This window comes from Tupaia chinensis, unplaced genomic scaffold, assembly GCF_000334495.1.
Source record: "Tupaia chinensis unplaced genomic scaffold, TupChi_1.0 Scaffold000568_1, whole genome shotgun sequence".
Lineage (NCBI taxonomy): Eukaryota > Metazoa > Chordata > Mammalia > Scandentia > Tupaiidae > Tupaia > Tupaia belangeri.
Genome location: NW_006160082.1, coordinates 249,650 through 267,930, shown reverse-complemented (window position 1 = coordinate 267,930; position 18,281 = coordinate 249,650). Strand labels below are relative to the sequence as shown.

The window sequence follows — 18,281 nt, the reverse complement described above, 5'->3', positions numbered from 1 at the left end:
CCAACCATGGTTTGAGTCCCAGACCTGGTGGCTTGGTTTCTCACTTTCCCTCTCTCTCTCTCTCTGTGTCTATCTCTGGTCAAATTAAAAACAAATGCATGAATAAATAAAATTAAATAAAAATAATTTAAAAATAAAAAAATAAAAAGAAATGAGTCGCACTTAAAGAAAAAGATATACATATAGGAATATAATATATGTATTAGGTATATATACTAGAATATATGTTAAATTTGCTATAGGGTATGTGCATGTGCCAGAAAGAGGCAGAGAGAGAGAGCAAGAGGGAGCACCCCCCACCCAGGGTAGGTGATCATGTCACAATACCTTCTCCTCCATTCTCCTATTGGAAGTTTGGACACACGCCTGCCCAGCGTGTTTTCAAGCCCCTAGGTCCAGGACTCAAACTGGGCAATTGGCCATGTGGGATCCAACTGCCCTGACCATCCCAGCCCTGTCTGGCCCCAGCACCGGGTATACCTGGATTAAAAGGATGTGGGCTCTGCCACAGAGGCCAATGTAATGCGACTTCGTAGCTACAGATTTTGCTGACATATTGAATCTTCTCTTTCTAGGGTATAGAAGTCAACTAATAGGATTGTTTTCTTTCTTAAAAAAATATTTATTTATTTAATTTTATTTGTTATTATTATTTATTTTTAATTTGACCAAAGAGACAGAAAGAGAACAAGAGAAGGGGAAAGTGAGAAAACAAGCTGCCAGGTCTGGAACTCAAACCGTGGTCAGCCATGTGGAAGTCTGGCACCTTAACCACCATGCCATCTGCCAGCCCCAATAGGATTATTTTCTGAGTGTAATTTCTTATATCTTGAGACCATCTTTATTATTTAAGTTATTTTTTAAAACTCAATTATGGAGCATGGTAACACCTGCTTTATGGCAAAAACTGTAAAAGCATTCTATTTTTTGAAAAAATCTGTGATACCTATTCATACGCCAAAAACCTTGTATAAGGCCCCAAGCCTCAAGCGGGCAGGGGAAACCATAAAAAATGTTAGGGCCATTCTCATAGTCTGGTGGTTAAGGGGGCTGGATCCCACATGGTGCACTGTGGTAGAATCCTGGCCCCTGTGGCTTGACAGACAGGCCAGGCAGATGTGTGCATGCTCTAAATCCCAAGAGGATGGAGAAATGGAGGGAAAGGGATTGCAGTGTGACCCCATCCCATTGGAGGTTCCTTTCTCTCCCTCTCTTACTCTCTCTGTCTATCTCTGTCTGTCTCTGGTGAGTGCATGTGCCCTCTGGCAATTAAGAGAAAAAATAGAAAAAGTGTCTTAAGTCCCTACCTTCTAGAAACCTGAGTTTAAATAACAGAAGGTAAATGCAGACAGAAAATCAGCTATTTCCTTGGTGATTACAAACAGTAGTCATCACTTGTCCGTCCGACCCCTAGTGGAGAGGGTGCTTTCTGTGGGCACAGGCTGCGACTGCACTCTGCTCCGGAGTCAGGGAGAATTCTAGGCTGCAGCTCCAGGCCCCGTGGCCCAGCATGAGCCTGCTGGCCACTTCACGGTGCAGGAGCTTCTGAGGAATGGGATGGCCTTCCAGAAGGGGAAACGGAGACCTTCGGGGAAAGGACATAAGCAAAGGTCACAATGTGTTAGGAATTTCTCATCGGAGACTGAGATGTGACCAAGAAAGGAGGGGCTCAAGCAGTGCCCACCCAGGCCAGCCCCAGGCACAGCGTGGGAGGTGGGGTCTGGTGCTGGAGCTGCCGTCTGCAGGGAGGCTGTGCTCGCTCACGTGTTCCCACTCTTCTCACCCAGATTCTCTGCGGCCCATTCAGGGATGTCACGACATCCTCCATGCTTCACCTGAGGCCCTGCCTTTCCTCTGCCGTGAGGAATTTGATTCTGCAGAAGAAATCAAGCATCAGAAACACAGCCAGTATGGCTGGGGGTAAGTCATGCTAGATACTGGGAGAAAAAAATCCTAGAAATATCAGCTGTGTAGGAGCCAGAAATTCCTAGACTTCCAACTTCTGCATGGGCAAAAGAAAGAGCTACATGATTAACTACCCAGACAGAACTGGCACCTGGATGACACTCAAGGTGTGGAAACCTCACTGTATGGGTCAGATCTAGTGCCACCCAGTTCTTGGTCACCTTTGCACCAAATGGTGAAAAGGGTTTTCCCTCCTGGGAAAAGTGACCCTGATAATGCTGTATTTTTGTTTCTTTGTTTTGTTTTGTTTTTCCTGTAGGGCATGTGTACTTGCCAGAGACAAGGGGAGTGGAGAGAGAGAGAGAGAGAAATCACCCACCAGAGGGATGGCCATGCTGCAGTCCCTTCTCCTCCATTCTCCTCTTGGGATCTTGGGCACGTACAAACACACATCCCCACACTTCCACCTTGATTTTCAAGCCGCCAGGTCCAGTATTCAAACCCTAGAGTCATCCATGTGGGATCCAGGGCCTTAACCTCCGCGCCACCTGATGGCCCATGATGATGTTTTATTTTAATCTGACTTCGAGTCAGGTTAATTCGCCCTACCTTTGATTGGTCTTATTCTCTAGTCCTCTTCTCTCCACTGTCTCCCAGGAGGGGCACCTGGGACGGTCTTGCAAAAGAATTTGTCATTCACCTATGTCCTAGCAATATTTCACAATAAAAAAGGCTTTCTAGTTATGGTGGACACATCAAAGGAAAAACTAGCAACAGTATTTCCAAGTGTTAGAGCAAGACCATTTTCATTTAGTTTATTGACATATCTGGCCCTATTGTTATTTATGTCCTAACAGAGTTATCCTATGTTGCATAATAGGTCACCCCAAAACTTAGTGACTTGTATAATTATGACAATTCTACAATCAAAGCTGGGCTTAGCAGGGTGGTTCTTCTGCTCCATGTGGTGACCATCCAAGCTGACTTCTTCATATCTCATGTCCACTGGGATGGCTAGAATAGCTTGCGATTTCTTTTTCTCTATGAACCCTCTTCAGCACACAAAAAACCCAGCCAGTATGGCTGGGGGTAAGTCATGCTAGATACTGGGAGAAAAAAATCCTAGAAATATCAGCTGTGTAGGAGCCAGAAATTCCTAGACTTCCAACTTCTGCATGGGCAAAAGAAAGAGCTACATGATTAACTACCCAGACAGAACTGGCACCTGGATGACACTCAAGGTGTGGAAACCTCACTGTATGGGTCAGATCTAGTGCCACCCAGTTCTTGGTCACCTTTGCACCAAATGGTGAAAAGGGTTTTCCCTCCTGGGAAAAGTGACCCTGATAATGCTGTATTTTTGTTTCTTTGTTTTGTTTTGTTTTTCCTGTAGGGCATGTGTACTTGCCAGAGACAAGGGGAGTGGAGAGAGAGAGAGAGAGAAATCACCCACCAGAGGGATGGCCATGCTGCAGTCCCTTCTCCTCCATTCTCCTCTTGGGATCTTGGGCACGTACAAACACACATCCCCACACTTCCACCTTGATTTTCAAGCCGCCAGGTCCAGTATTCAAACCCTAGAGTCATCCATGTGGGATCCAGGGCCTTAACCTCCGCGCCACCTGATGGCCCATGATGATGTTTTATTTTAATCTGACTTCGAGTCAGGTTAATTCGCCCTACCTTTGATTGGTCTTATTCTCTAGTCCTCTTCTCTCCACTGTCTCCCAGGAGGGGCACCTGGGACGGTCTTGCAAAAGAATTTGTCATTCACCTATGTCCTAGCAATATTTCACAATAAAAAAGGCTTTCTAGTTATGGTGGACACATCAAAGGAAAAACTAGCAACAGTATTTCCAAGTGTTAGAGCAAGACCATTTTCATTTAGTTTATTGACATATCTGGCCCTATTGTTATTTATGTCCTAACAGAGTTATCCTATGTTGCATAATAGGTCACCCCAAAACTTAGTGACTTGTATAATTATGACAATTCTACAATCAAAGCTGGGCTTAGCAGGGTGGTTCTTCTGCTCCATGTGGTGACCATCCAAGCTGACTTCTTCATATCTCATGTCCACTGGGATGGCTAGAATAGCTTGCGATTTCTTTTTCTCTATGAACCCTCTTCAGCAGTGGTAGACAAACTTTAGCTCAGGATTCTAAGAAACATTATATTAACACTTTGTTAGGATAAGCCCTAATGCACAAGCATGTATTAAACCTTGCTAACATCACTCTTATTGGTGTCCCTTGGGCCAAACCAAATCATGTGGCCAAAGCCAGAGTCCAGGGGGAAGGGGCTACCATAGGGTGTGAGTACAGAGAAGCATAGTTTATATAAAGAGAGTCACCCAGAAAACAGTCTACTACAATCTACAAATACAATCAGCACTCACAAGCTTGATGCCAGATGGGCAGCTGCATGTGAGGACCTCAGGGAGCACAGAGCAGAGCAGCGGGGCTTAGACCCTGGAGTCAGACAGCTTGGGTGTGAGTCCTGGCCCTGTTCCTAACTCACAGAGGAGCTGTGGGCATCCTGTGTAACTACTCTAAGCATCTATAAAATGAAAGTAGCCGCAGACTCATACCCACAGAACTGTCAGGGGAACCTGAGCTAACGTCGGGGAAAGGCTCGATCCACGTTACCTACTGTGGTTGCTCTGGCGAGAGCAGCTCATTTTACTAAGCATCTGGAAACTCCAGCTTGGACCTACCTTCTGCCTTGGAGCTTTAAGTCAGATTAGGAACATGAATGGGCAGGTTTTCCTCCTGTTAAGTTTTTAAAATGGATTTTTGGGTAAAAGGACTTGGAGGAATATCTCCATGACTCTCCACAAAGAGGAAGTGTCACGGCTTAGATGGCGTTCAAGCGATCAGGGAGTGCCCAGATCACATGGAGCCAGAAAGCACCTTCACCAAAAGGCGAGGCCTTTGTGGTCTATGCTCAATCCAAAAAGGGGCCACCGAGCCCTCTGTTCTGTGCCCGGTAGCTACATTTCCAGTGGTGGAGATGAACAAAGCCAACGCAGAGTGCCCTCTGAAATGCATTTAACTGAAAAGGAAACAAAGAAGCTTTGTATGCATAATATCCCCCATTTATTGTATTAAAAATCCAATTTGTTCTCACAACAGGCTTTGGAGGTAAGAGGTGGGTGGGTGGGGCTGGGGAGGCCTCTGAGCTGGCTGTGTCCCCCTCACCTCGCTTCAGATCCTTTCTGGGGCCATGAGGGCTCGCTAGAGAAAGCGTCCAGCAGTGGGGGTGCATCCAGAGCGCCCTCATTTGGAAAGTCTGTCTGTAGCATCGGCAAGCATGTGGGATTGGGGTGGTTCCAGCAGGAGCTGGCTGTGAACTTTTCCCAGAAGATGTTGGCACCTGCTTCTCCCCACTTTCCCGAGGAGAAAAGTGCTGCAAGGGATGGTGGGTGCATTTTAGGGGACCCAGTACCTGTAGCCCAGTGGGTATTATGCATTGAGAAAATGAGGGGAACTCAGGGTCACCTGTGCCAGGTTTAAAGCCCAGCTGTGCCACACACTAGCTGTGTGACCCTGGAAAAGTCATTTCATGTCTCTAAACCTTATTGTCCTCATCCATAAAATGTAGATGATCACGTACATAAATTACCCAGCACAGAGCCTGGCACATAACCGACACCCAGTAATGCTAGCTAGCAATATTATTATAGAAAAGAAATATCCAAGGGCTAGCAGGAGGTGTTGTGGTCAAGGCACTGGACTCTGGCATGGCTGACGGTGGTTTGAGTCCCATACTGGAGGTTTGAAAATCACTTCTGGGCGCATGTGTGTGTGGGCCCAAAATCTCAGGAGTAGAATAGAGGAGAAAGAATGGCAGTGTGGCCATCTCCCCACCCGACCCCCCTGCAGGGGGTGAATTCTCACTTTCCCTCTCTCTATCTTTCTGGTATGCGCACATACCCTATGTGTGTAATTTTAGAATATTGAGAAAGGCATAGAAAAAAATAATTAAAATCTCCTGCAGACTTATCACCTGGAGACAACCATGATTAACATGCAGATGTATTTCCTTCTAATTCTTCCTCTCATCTCTTTTATACAAAAGAATATATCAAACGTACAGTTTTGTTACCTAGTATCACTCTTTTAGTGATAGGCCACAAATACCCTTGCTTTTCTAAAGTGAGATATTGAGCATGTGTGCTTGCCAGAGAGACAGAGAGACAGAGAGTGAGAAGTCACCCCCCGGGGGGATGGCCACGCCGCAGTCCCTTCCCCTTCATTCTCTTCCAGTGTGAATTTCAAGTCTCCGGGTCCAGGACTCAAACCACGTTTGGACATGTGGAAGTCAGCGCCTCAACCACTATGCCACCCACTGGCCCCACAAACACCTTTTAATATAATCATTAAATACGTCTTCTGTGCCATAATTTTAAATGTCTTTACAGGATATACAGGCTTCCACTGACTGAATGTAACTCCCCTCCTGCCTCTGGACACCAGTGTGTTAAGTAATTTACATACATTAACTCACTGCCGCCTCTTTGAGGTTGGGCTGATAACTTCCATTTTACAGATAGGAAAACTGAGGCTGAGAGCTACAAGACATTGCCCAAGGTAACATGGCTTGTTAGAGTCAGGATTCAAGCCCAAGTTTCTTTGCCTCCAAAGGCAGAAGACTTCCCATTCCAGAGGATGGTCAGTTGCCTCCAGAGGTGGTGGTGTGCTAGTGAGGGTCTTCCTCTATAGTTCTGTTAGAGCTGTCTCTTTAAAGGGAGAGTCGAGGATCCTGTAAATTTGATTGGTCAAGAATCCACCCAGACAACGTATGCAAATAGGGCCAGCCAGTGGCACAACTGTAGCACCATACTCTGTGATCCCGGACCAACAAGGACCTAGGTTTATGTCCAAGGCATGTGGTCTGGGCTGGCTAAGGCTTGGAGTGGATTATGGCACGAAGATCTTCTGGGGATCTCTCTTTCTCTCTCTCTCTCTCTCTCGCTCTGTCCCTCTCATGAAATAAACTTAAAAAAAGAAAGAAAGAAAAAAGCAAAGGGTCAGGACCACTAGATGGCATAATGGTTACATTGTTGTACTCCCACGCATTCAACCATGGTGTGAGTCCTGGACCTGGCAGCTTAAAACTCAATGCTGGGCTCATGTGCATGCATGCCCAAGATCCAGAGAGAAGAATGGAGGAGAAAGGATTGCAGTGTGGTCATCCACCCGGGGGATGATTCCTTTCTGTCTGTCTCTCTGGTGACTGCATGAGCCCTATAGCAAAAATCTCTCTTAAAAAAGAAAGAAAGAAAGAAAAAAGTGTTGGGCCAGCAGGTGATGTGGTGGTTAAGACGCTGGACTCCTACATGGCTGACTATAGTTCGAGTCCCAGACCTGGCAGCTAGGTTTCTCACTTTCCCTTTCTCTCTCTGGTCAAGTTAAAAAAAATAATAATAGGGGACCAGCAGGTGTGGTGGTTAAAGCATGGGACACACCCACATGGTCAATCACAGGTCGAGTGCTGGACCTGGTGGCTCGCTTTCTCACTTTCCCTCTCTCTCTCTCTCTCTCTCTCTCTCTGTGTGTGTGTGTGTGTGTGTGTGTGTGTCTGGTCAAATTAATGAATTGGGACCAGCAGTTGGCATAATGGCTATGTTGTTGGACTCCCATATGGTCAACTGCAGTTCAAGTCCCAGACTCAGAGCCTTAAACTCACACCAGGTGCATGTGTGTGTGCATGCCCAAGATCCCAAGAGGAGAATGGAGAAGGGCTTGCGGTGTGGCCATTCCCCCTGGGGGGTGATTTCTCACTTTCTGTCTCTCTGTCTTTCTGGCAAGCACCTGTGCCCTATAGCAGAAACCTCTCAAAAAAAAAAAAAAAAGAATAAATAAAAAAAATAATTCTTTAAAATAATAATAAGTAAAATTAAGTAATTCCTTTAAAAAAAGGGGGGGATACAAACACATCTTTCCCAAAAGGAGTACCCAATGGCCAATAAAACATGAAAAGGCCCTCAGCCGCCCCCGTCAGCAGGGTAGTGCAGATGAAAACCACAGGTGGGACCAGCAGTTAGCGTAATGGCTATGTCACTGGACTCCCACGTAGTCGACCATGGTTCGCGTCCTGGACCCAGTGGCTTAAACTCACGCTGGGCGCATGTGCGTGCGTGCCCAAGATCCCGAGAGGAGAATGGAGGAGAAGGGATTGCGGCATGACCATCCCCCCTGGAGGGTGATTTCTCGCACCCAGCATGTTTTAATAAGCCTCTGGGACCAAGTTGGCCATGTGGGATCTGGCTCCCCATGCAAAGGCCGTGGCCCTGTGCCAGGGGACCAACCCTGTTCTGTTTCTTGATCTGGACGCTGGATATGTGGGTACAAATGCACCCAGCTGTGCACTTCTGTACACTTTTCTGGGTATACATAATGTCTAATCAAAAGTTAAATTTAAAAGGATATGTCAGGAAGCAACTGACAGTGCCTTTGTGCCTTCTCCCACCAAACCCAGGGCTCCGACGCGCCAGCCTGGTGGTCCTGCACAAGACTCTTGCACCTGCCTTCAAAGAGTTCTGCCAGGCCAACACTGGTCCTCTGCCCCTGCTGGGCCAAAGTGAGCCAGGAAAGTGGACACTGCCTACCCAAGATACTGCCCCAGACACCAGGTAAAAGCCCAGGTTTCTGGGGGTTGAAGTTTGGGAGTACTCCAGGGACAACAGAGAGTGGCTCCCACACTGAGAAGGAACTTAGAGAACGAAAAACAAAGTGAGCAACTCCATGGAGCCATTAACAGGAGTCCATTGGACGGCAGCTAGCAGCCAGCAGGTCGGTGGATGACCTGGAAGCATTCGCAGTGGCTCTCTGCGCCCAGAGCTGGTGTTTGTAAAGGGAAAGCAAAGGAGCTACACAGAAGCAGCCTGGGGAAGCAAGTTTGGAAACGTGACTGCCCCCAGATTCCCCATATTATTCCCCCTTTCCTGACCTTTCCCCTTGCAGAGGGGAGAACGTTGGCACGGGAAGAAGACCCAAGCTGCACAGTGCGGGCACAGCAGGCGGGATTGAGGAGAACCCCAAGACTGCATGGTCCTCATAAAGCAGAGTCAGACTGAAGCGTTTGCGCTCATCTAAACTGGCCTTCTTGCCCTAGTCTCACCCTCCTGCTATGCCCCCATCTTCTGCTTGGCCTCAATCTGATCACGTGAGCTTACTATTTAAAATTCTTCAGTGACCCAGCCTGATCTTAAGACCCATGGTGGGTGGGAACCAGCAGTTAGCATAATGGCTATGTCGCTGGACTCCCACGTAGTCGACCACGGTTCGCGTCCCGGACCCAGTGGCTTAAACTCACGCCGGGCGCATGTGCATGCGTGCCCAAGATCCCGAGAGGAGAATGGAGGAGAAGGGATTGCGGTGTGACCATCCCCCTCTGGGGGGTGATTTCTCGCTTTCTGTCTCCATGTCTCTCTCTGTCTGTCTGGCGAACGCACGCGCCCTATAGTGAAAACTTCTCTTAAAAAAAAAGACCCATGGTGGGGACCAGCAGATGGTGTAATAGTTTCATTGCTGAACTCCCATCACAGTTCAAGTCCTAGACCCAGCAGCTTAAAACTCACGCCAGGCACGTGTGCGCGTGTGCCCAAGATCCCAAGAGGAGAATGGAGAAGGGATTGCGGCGTGGCCATTCCCCCTGGGGGGTGATTTCTCACTGTCTGTCTCCCTCTGTCTCTCTGGTGAATGCACATGAAAAATCGCCCTAAAGAAAAAAAAAAAAAAAGGACCATGGTAGCCTGGCCCAGCTCAGTTTCTACTCTGGCTTGGACACTACAGTCCTCTCTAATCTTTTGTCTAGATGGAAAACCCCCAGGAACATTCTACCACTGTCATTGTGTGAACTCCAGGGACTGGAAGATCCTTTGGAGGCCCCCTCTGGGCCCAAATTTGCTCCTTTACATTTTCCCCAGTACCGCCAGCGCTGCCACCTTGCAGACCCCTGCAGCGGCTCCTCAGTGGGCCGTGCTGCTGAACGCCTCCATACTTTGTAGCTACTGCTCCCACTGCCAGGTGTGCTTCCCTTCTTACCCAGCTGGTGAACTCTTACTCATGCCTCGAGACCCACCACTTCTCCTCTGTGGCAGAGAATGGGTTCTTCCCTTCTCTGTGTTCCCTCGCAGGAGATTAGATGGTTTCCTTTGCTGTTCTGTTTTCAATGCGTCCCCACCTACCAGAGCAGGGCTATGAGCTCCCTAAGGACTGGGATGACGTGCTCTCTCACTGTGGCCCCGTTGGCTGGCATGTGCCCGGTGTGGAAGAATGGCTCAGTAAAAACTTTGGAGTGAGTTTTGAAATCAGATGTCTTTCCACCTGACAGGAGAGTTTCTCAAAGGAGAAAGAAAGGCTTCTCCCCTTGCTGGCACTTTAGAGGTTCCTTGACATGTCTTCTGTCCCTTTTGGGACATGTCCTCTCTCATGTTTGGCCCATTGGCCCTACCTAAAAAGGGAGTCATTGATTTTTTCCCTGCTGGGTTGGCTGGTCTTGGGTTGAAGCTGTAGGAGATATAATGGGCTGGTAGGTGGGGGCTGTTCCATAGTTTCCAGTCCGGTAAGATTGAAGGACGCCAGGCAAGGCCCCGACTGAAAACGACATTCCCTGACTGTGCCAGTGCCTGGACTTTCAGCACCCCACATCCTCTTCTCTGTCCCCAGTCCTTTACAAAGTGCATTGTCAGGGCCGTACTGAGATCGGGGCCTGTGAGCTTTCCCTTGTGTCCCCAGGATGGGCTGTCCCCAGTTCCAGAAATATGAGTTCGGCACCTGCACAGGCAGCCTGACCTCGCTGGAGGATTATAAGGAGCAACTGGAGGACATGGTGGCCTTTGTCCTGGGCTACAGCTTCTCCCCGGAAGGGGCTTTGGAGAAGGTGGGGCTCCCTAGAAGACACTCGGCAGATCCTGGCCACATGGGTGCATACAAGGTAAGGACACAATCCCCTAGGACAGGATGGCTTGAAATTGTGGATCGACTTGCATTTGCCTGCAAGGGGCGAGCACCGGCTTGGGATGCAGAAGGTGTAGGCTGAGATCGGGGCCTGTGAGCTTTCCCTTGTGTCCCCAGGATGGGCTGTCCCCAGTTCCAGAAATATGAGTTCGGCACCTGCACAGGCAGCCTGACCTCGCTGGAGGATTATAAGGAGCAACTGGAGGACATGGTGGCCTTTGTCCTGGGCTACAGCTTCTCCCCGGAAGGGGCTTTGGAGAAGGTGGGGCTCCCTAGAAGACACTCGGCAGATCCTGGCCACATGGGTGCATACAAGGTAAGGACACAATCCCCTAGGACAGGATGGCTTGAAATTGTGGATCGACTTGCATTTGCCTGCAAGGGGCGAGCACCGGCTTGGGATGCAGAAGGTGTAGGCTCTAGTCCTGTCCCAGCCACTGTCTAGCTGTGCAGTCCTGGACAAGCTGTTAACTTCTCTGATCCTGTTTCCTCATCTGGGGAAGTGGGACCACCAGCCTCTCTCTCACCCACCTCTGGGACTGCCTTGAGTCCCCAGTGTGGCTTTTTGACAGATCAGTGCAGCTGTGAAAACCACACTGGTTTGGAATGTCTTCGGCTCTTTTACTGGAGGGCCTCTCAGTGAGATGTTTGAAATTCCTCCTGGGCTGGGTGACCATGGTCTCAGGAAGAGTGAGCCTGGCTCTGTAACTGCCCAGGGATCTGTGGCAGAGCCTCGGCCAGGCCACCGGCTGCAGCTGGTTCTGTCTTCAGAAAGTCGGGTCACATGCTTGGCCAGAGGTGGCCAGTGGTGGTCACAGCCAGTGTGGTCGGCCTCTCTTGGGACGCGCTGTTGTGCCTGAAGTTTCCTTCCAGAACTGACTTGCCAAAGGGAGAGGACCAGCTTTTCTCATTCCACTGCCCCTGCCGGATGAGTTTTTGGCAGTCTGAGAACTCACCCTGCTAGGCCAGTGGTCAGCCGATGAGAGGGGCCGGGCTCCAACTGTCTATATTTACGGAGGCCATTCAGATTGGAGATTTCATCCTGGGCGCTGGGTCATTTATTAAAATGTCCTGGTCTGGGCTCTTGCCAGAGAGGCCTAAGCTGCCTCTGGTCTGCAGCAAAAAGGCTGCCCGGAGCCTGAGCGGCCTTTCGAGAGGAAAGTGTTTCTGAAGCTGGGGAGACTAGGGACGGAGCCATGCAGGGTTTGGCCAAGAACACGCCATATTTGTAGCCAGCTGAGCTGGGAGGGCCTCACGGCTCAGCGTGCACAGCCTCTCCTTTTCCACGAGAAAACTGAAGCCTAGAGAGAAAAGGACTTGCCGAGGTCAGGAGCCAGGCTGCAACCCAGAACCCTGGCTTCCTTCTGAAACTGGCGACCACAGAGGTGTGGCGGTGAAAAGTGCTTTGCACAGATGCGTGTGGGGCGAGGAGTAAGTGTGCAACACAGTCCTTTCTTCTCCAGACACCTCACTGTCGCCACCGAGGACCAAATAGTTGTCAGTCTAACTTCGACACCTCTGCCCCCAGCTGCCATCTCGGATCTCATAGACGGCCCTGAAAGGATGCAGCACCCCTGCTGGAAGATGCCTCCGCCTCGGGGGCCCTGCCTGGCTCTGCAAGTGGCCCTGCCAGGAGCCCATTCCCTGTCCTGGGTGCTCTTAGGCAGACCCCATGCTGGCAGGCACACTGAGGTTTTACCCTGCTGCTGTGGCGAGTAAGACTAAGCCCCTCTAGTGGGGGCCCAGGCTGTCCTGGTGGATTATAGTCCTGGCCAAGGCCCGAATCTTCCCTAAGCCTCATCGCAGGAACTGAAAACTGTTTGGGGGTGGAAAAAGATACCCCCAGCGAAAGCCACAGAAGTCATCCCAGGCAACTTCTACGAAGGCAAGAGAACTGAGTAACACCAGGTGGGGCTGGGGACAGCTGCCCCGATGCGGCAGACAGCAGTTCCTCCTGTGACATTCGGCTCCCTGTGTCCCTCTGCCTCTTGTTGTCCCAGAGCTTCCTACCTGCAGTCCACAGGCCCTTTGAGATTCAGAGGAAAATTTCAGAGAGTCCATGAAATTGGATGAGAAGGAATTTTGCATTTCTGTTTTTATAACCTCAAACTGAAGTTTTAGCATTTCCTTTCATCAAGAACATAGGTAACAATGGCAGTCACGTCAGAGACACTGCAGCCTTGCGGCCGTCCAGAGAAGTCAGGGATACGTGCGTTATCACATTACCCTATTTCCTGATAGCACAGAAGTATCCAGCAGTTGGCATGATGGCTATGTCCCTGGACTCCCATGTAGTTGACCGTGGTTCGAGTCCCAGACCTGGTGGCTTAAACACGCTGGGCTTACCCAAGATCCCTAGAGGAGAATGGAGGAGAAGGGATTGTGGCATGGCCATCCCCCCTGGGGGGTGATTTCTCGCTTTCTGTCTCTATGTCTTTCTTGTCTTTCTGGCGAGCGCACGCGCCCTATAGCAAAAACTTCTCCAAAAAAATAATAAATAAATGAAGTATCCTATATAGTAATCACTGCTTCCAAATCACAGTGGTAACAGATTGACTGTCTGGCTCCTTAAGGTTTCTTTTTTTCTTTTTTTGGAGAGGTTTATCGCTATAGGGCGCGTGTGCTCACCAGCAGAGAGAGACAGAGAGACAGAAAGCGAGAAACCACCCCCCAGGGGGGATGGCCACACTGCAATCCCTTCTCCTCCATTCTCCTCTCGGGATCTTAGGCAAGCACGCACACGCGCCTGGTGTCAGTTTAAGCTGATGGGTCTGGGACTCAAACCGTGGTCGACTATGTGGGTGTCCAGCGACATAGCCATTACGCTAACTGCTGGTCCCTGGCTCCTTAAGCTTTTAACAAAGAAGCTCTCACATGACTTCACGTTTTTCCATAATTTGATAACTTCCTTCGCAACATCATTGGTTTCCTTGGAAATCCTACGTGCTTTCTATTGTCAGGTTAGAAACTTCATTCTGACTAGGGGTCCACCGCTGCCCAAGTTCAGATTAATGTTTTAAACCAGTAATTACCAACAAACCTCATCTCGTGGTCATGTAAGAGAGAAGTGATATTTTTGTAACAGATACTGCAACCTTTTTTATATCCACCTGCATTACCATACAGGGCTTGGATCTGTGTTCTGTCCAGTTTTTAACATTTTTTGCCTTTTTTTTTTTTTCACCAGACCACTTTGCCTTGCATGGCCACTGCTGGCTTCTGCTGCCACCTGGTGGTCACAATGAGGCCTGTTCCCAAGGACAAGCTGGAGAGGCTGGTGCAGGCCTGTTGCTCAGAGGGTGAGCAAGGACAACCCATTCACATTGGAGATCCAGGTCAGCACTCACACCCATTTGGGGTTCCGATGGCCACTTTTGGGCGTGGGCCTGAGAAGCAGACAGGAACCTGCCACGTTCCTGGGCGTCCATGGCTTGTCACTTCTCCTAAGTGTCTCATGGGGTGAAGGCCCAGGGCACTGCTCAAAGTTGCCAGCAGCAGAATCAGGGCTGGGGTGGAAGGTGGCCCTCAGGTTTAAAGGATTACCCTTGGCCGCATGGCCAGCCTCACCGCCTGGGGATCTGTGATCAACGTAAACTGTTTGGAGCTCTGGATGGACCTGGGGGTGGGGGAGGCAGAGTGGCAGTGGACTCATTGTCTAGATTTGAGCTCGAAGCAGCCTGTAATCTGGGCTGCTGTTCAGTGGCACATTTTCACAGGAGATGGCTTTGTTTAACATGTTTATTCAGGTCATCCAGTAGCGTAGTGGTTAAGGGAGTCAGATCCCACATGGCTGACAGTGGTTTGAATCCTGGCCCAGTCGCTTTAAAAACATGCCAGGCCCATGTGTGTGTGTGCCTCAAATCCCAATGGGATGGAAAAATGAAGGACAGAGATTATGCCTGACCATGCCCCACTTGGGGTGTGTGTGGGGTGGATATTCTCCCCCAGTGTCTCTCTGGTGAGCACATGTACCCACTGGCCACATGGTAGTTGGGGTGCTGCATTCCACATTACTAGCCATGGTTTAAGTCCCAGACCTGGTGGCTTGCTTTCTCACTTTCCTTCTCTCTCTGTATGTGTCTCTCTCTGGTCATTTTTTTTTTTTTTTAGAGGTTTTTGCTACAGAGCGCATGTACTCACCAGAGAGACAGAGAGAGACAGAGAGATAGAAAGCGAGAAATCACCCCCCAGGGGGGATGGCCACACCACAATCCCTTCTCCTCCATTCTCCATCATGGGCATGCATGCACATGCGCCCGGCGTGAGTTTTAGCCACCGGGTCCAGGAATTGGACTGCAGTTGACTACGTGGGAGTCCAGCGACATAGCCATTACGCTAACTGCTGGTCCCTCTGGTTAAATTTTTTAAATAATAATAATAAAAATAAATAAAATAAATAATTTTAAAACAAAAAGTAAAACAAGCAGAGACCCAATGGGAAAACAAATGAATAGCTAAATACATGTTCATGCAAACTGAAATCCACTCATCTCAGTACATTAACTCAATCTGAGCGTAAGTTCCTAGGTCTAAGGATGAAAGGCCAACATCTGGAAGCTGCCCAGGCCTGATGAAAGCTTCGGATTGGGCCTTGGGTGAGCGTCAAGAGTACACCTGAACTTGCTCGGCTGCGTAGCAAACAAAACCAGACAAAGCCTGGCATTCTGTAAAAACGCAGCCTGCACTCACTGTCCTGCCACGTGAAGGTGGCCTCAGCACTGCACCAGAAGGTCGTCCGCTGAACTGTGCTCTCGCCCATGGGACTGGCTGGACACACTATTTCCATCTCGCTGTCCTCGTCAGCCCCTCGATGGCGGGCCAGGGTCAGCAGTGCTGTTGTTGGTCAAGCGACAGAGTTTAGGCCCATGTCACATGACTGGATCTGGATCAAAGTAAGCTCACAAACACGGGCTTTGCTCGCAGTCTGTACGAGGGACGTATCGGGCTAAGCGCACCCAAGACTCCTTCCAGAAATCACATGGAACCAGAGATTCTGTGTCCTAAAACTGTAGCCCTCAACAGGGTACAGCCCTTACCGTGTATCCCGAGCTGTTAAAACGCGATTCCTAGTCTCCCCCTCCTTTTCAAATACCATCTAAAATAATCCTACAACCAGAGTCATAACGGACCATAACTTAGGGTGTTCTCCATGCATGGAACTTGCTGAGAAAATTACCTTTTCTTGTCCCTGCAGAACTGTTGGGAATCAAAGAACTTTCCAAACCTGACTTCGGGGAGCCTGCGGTGTGTCAACCGGGGGATGTCCCAGTGTTCTGGCCTTCTCACCTGACCAGTCTTGAAGCTGTCGGCAGCTGCGGTATGTTGGGGCACAAGGGGGCAATGACTCGACCTAGGACAGAGCCCAGGGGTCTCTGGTTCTTGAACGTACAGGCTTACAGTGCAATGATTTAGGAAATAAAGCCACGAAACAAAACACGAAACAGAAGCCAACAACCCTCAATGAGTTTTCTGATTTCATTCTTTAATCCCAGGGCTTCTCACAGAGCAGCTGTCAGATATTAATAGCGTTTTTTTTTTTTTTTTTGCCAGAGGGTGTGTGCACTCACCAGGGAGATGGGGAGACAGAGAGAGGGGGAAAAGCACAACATCCTTCCCCCACCGCTAATCCTCCCTTCACCTCCCAGGGAGCGTGGTCAAGGCACAATCCCTCTTTCTCTACTTCTCCAGCCTGTTGGGATTTGGGGCGTGCACACGCATGCACTAGGGTGTGTCGGGGCAATGATTCGAACCACAGGCAGCCGTACGGGATCCAGCTCAGCTCTCTTAACCAATAGGCTACGGGCTGGGCTTACTATACATTTTTTAAAGAATTTTTTGAACTTAACTTTATTTATTTTAATTTGATCAGAGAAGGACAGAGTGAGAGAGAGAGGGGTGGGGGGGGAGTGAGAAAGTAAGTCACCAGGTCCAGGACTCAAATCGCAATTGGCCATGTGGGAGTCCAGTGCCCCCAACCACCATGCCATTTAAATTAAATAAATAAAAACAAGCAAAACAAAAAGTAAAACAAGCAGAGACCCAATGGGAAAACAAATGTATAACTAAATAACTGTTCATTCATGCCGGCCCTGGCCTTACTATATTCTGAAGTTTATTTTTTATTTAATCCTTGAGAGGGATAAAGAGGTGACCTCGACAGGTCTTGTCATACTGTGATCCTTCCTACAGCGTCCCAGCCAGCCGGGATCACGGCAGACACAGGCACACCCGGCATGTTCAGGTCCGGAGCCAAAGCTGGGCCTCTCTGTGGCCCCAGTATCATGCAGCATCACCTACTGCCTGCATCACCACGACTGGGCCTCAAATGCATTTTAATGAAGTATATTCCCATCTACTGAAGCCTACAGCCCATTCTAACAGAAAGACCAACCTTGACTTTCTGAGATGTTTTGGTGGTTAGTGAGACTTTAAAAACAAAGGGGAAGGGGTCAGCAGATAGAGTCATGGTTAGGACGACTAACTTCCCACATGGCTAACGGTGGTTCAAGTCCTGAACCTGGTGACTTGAAAATCATGTCAGGCACATATGCATGCATGCCCAATATCCTGAGAGGAGAATGGAGGAGACGAGCCTACAGTGTGGCCATTCCCCCCAAGGGATGATTTCTCACTTTTGCTTTCTGTCTCTCTCCTGTCTGGCAAGCACACACACCCTATGGCAAAAACGATAAAAAGGGGCCAGCAGGTGGTATGGTGGTTAAGGCGCTGGACTTCCATGTGGCTGGCTACAGTTCAAGTCCCAGACCTGACACTTGGCAGTTTGCTTTCTTACTTTCCTTCTCTCTCTCTCTCTCTCTCATGAGCACATGGGTCCTATGATAAACTTAAGAAAATAATAAAAATAAATAAAATTAAATAAGTAATTTTTAAGAGAGATTTTTGCATACACTTGCTGGACAGACAGAGAGACAGAAAGTGAGAAATCACCACTTGGGGGGATGGCCATACTGCAATACCTTCTCCTCCATTCTCCTCCTGGGATCTTCAGCACACACGCACATGTACCTGTTGTGAGTTTTAAGTTACCGGGTCCAGGACTCGAACCATGGTTGACTATATGGGAATCCAGCAACGTAACCATTACGCCATCTACTGGTCCTATAAATAAGTAATTCTTAAAAAACAAACAAACAAAAACAAAAACCAAAGGGAAGCTGAGAAACACCATTAAACAAACTATTTTACTTGGTGTTTGCAAGGTGATTGAAAGCGACAGGACGTTTTTTTTTCTAAGTCCTGGGAGATATTACAATGCGGAAGCGCATGAGGCACCCTCACTAGCTCATAGCAAGTAATGAGATAAAAACATTAAAAATAATAAATAATTCCCTAGGGACCAGCAGTTAATGTAATGGCTATGTCGCTGGACTCCCACGTAGTCGACCACGG

The 18,281-nt window shown here is 48.9% G+C and overlaps 1 protein-coding gene across 11 annotated transcripts in view; it reads left to right on the top strand.

Moving 5' to 3' along the window:
- DGLUCY (D-glutamate cyclase) overlaps positions 1-18,281 on the top strand; it is an 83,879-nt gene that overhangs the window by 33,370 nt on the left and 32,228 nt on the right. For 9 of the 11 annotated variants that reach the window (XM_006157994.2, XM_014591396.1, XM_027775486.1 and 6 more), the window contains 5 exons: positions 1,788-1,920; positions 8,389-8,542; positions 10,650-10,848; positions 14,059-14,206; positions 16,066-16,188. In XM_006157994.2, the coding sequence (XP_006158056.1) occupies positions 1,827-1,920; positions 8,389-8,542; positions 10,650-10,848; positions 14,059-14,206; positions 16,066-16,188 (718 nt within the window). In that variant the 5' untranslated portion in view covers positions 1,788-1,826. Of the gene's footprint in view, positions 1-1,787; positions 1,921-2,976; positions 2,995-8,388; positions 8,543-10,649; positions 10,849-10,986; positions 11,188-14,058; positions 14,207-16,065; positions 16,189-18,281 lie in introns of those variants that run through there. The other 2 variants (XM_006157995.2, XM_014591397.2) reach the window with 2 other exon arrangements.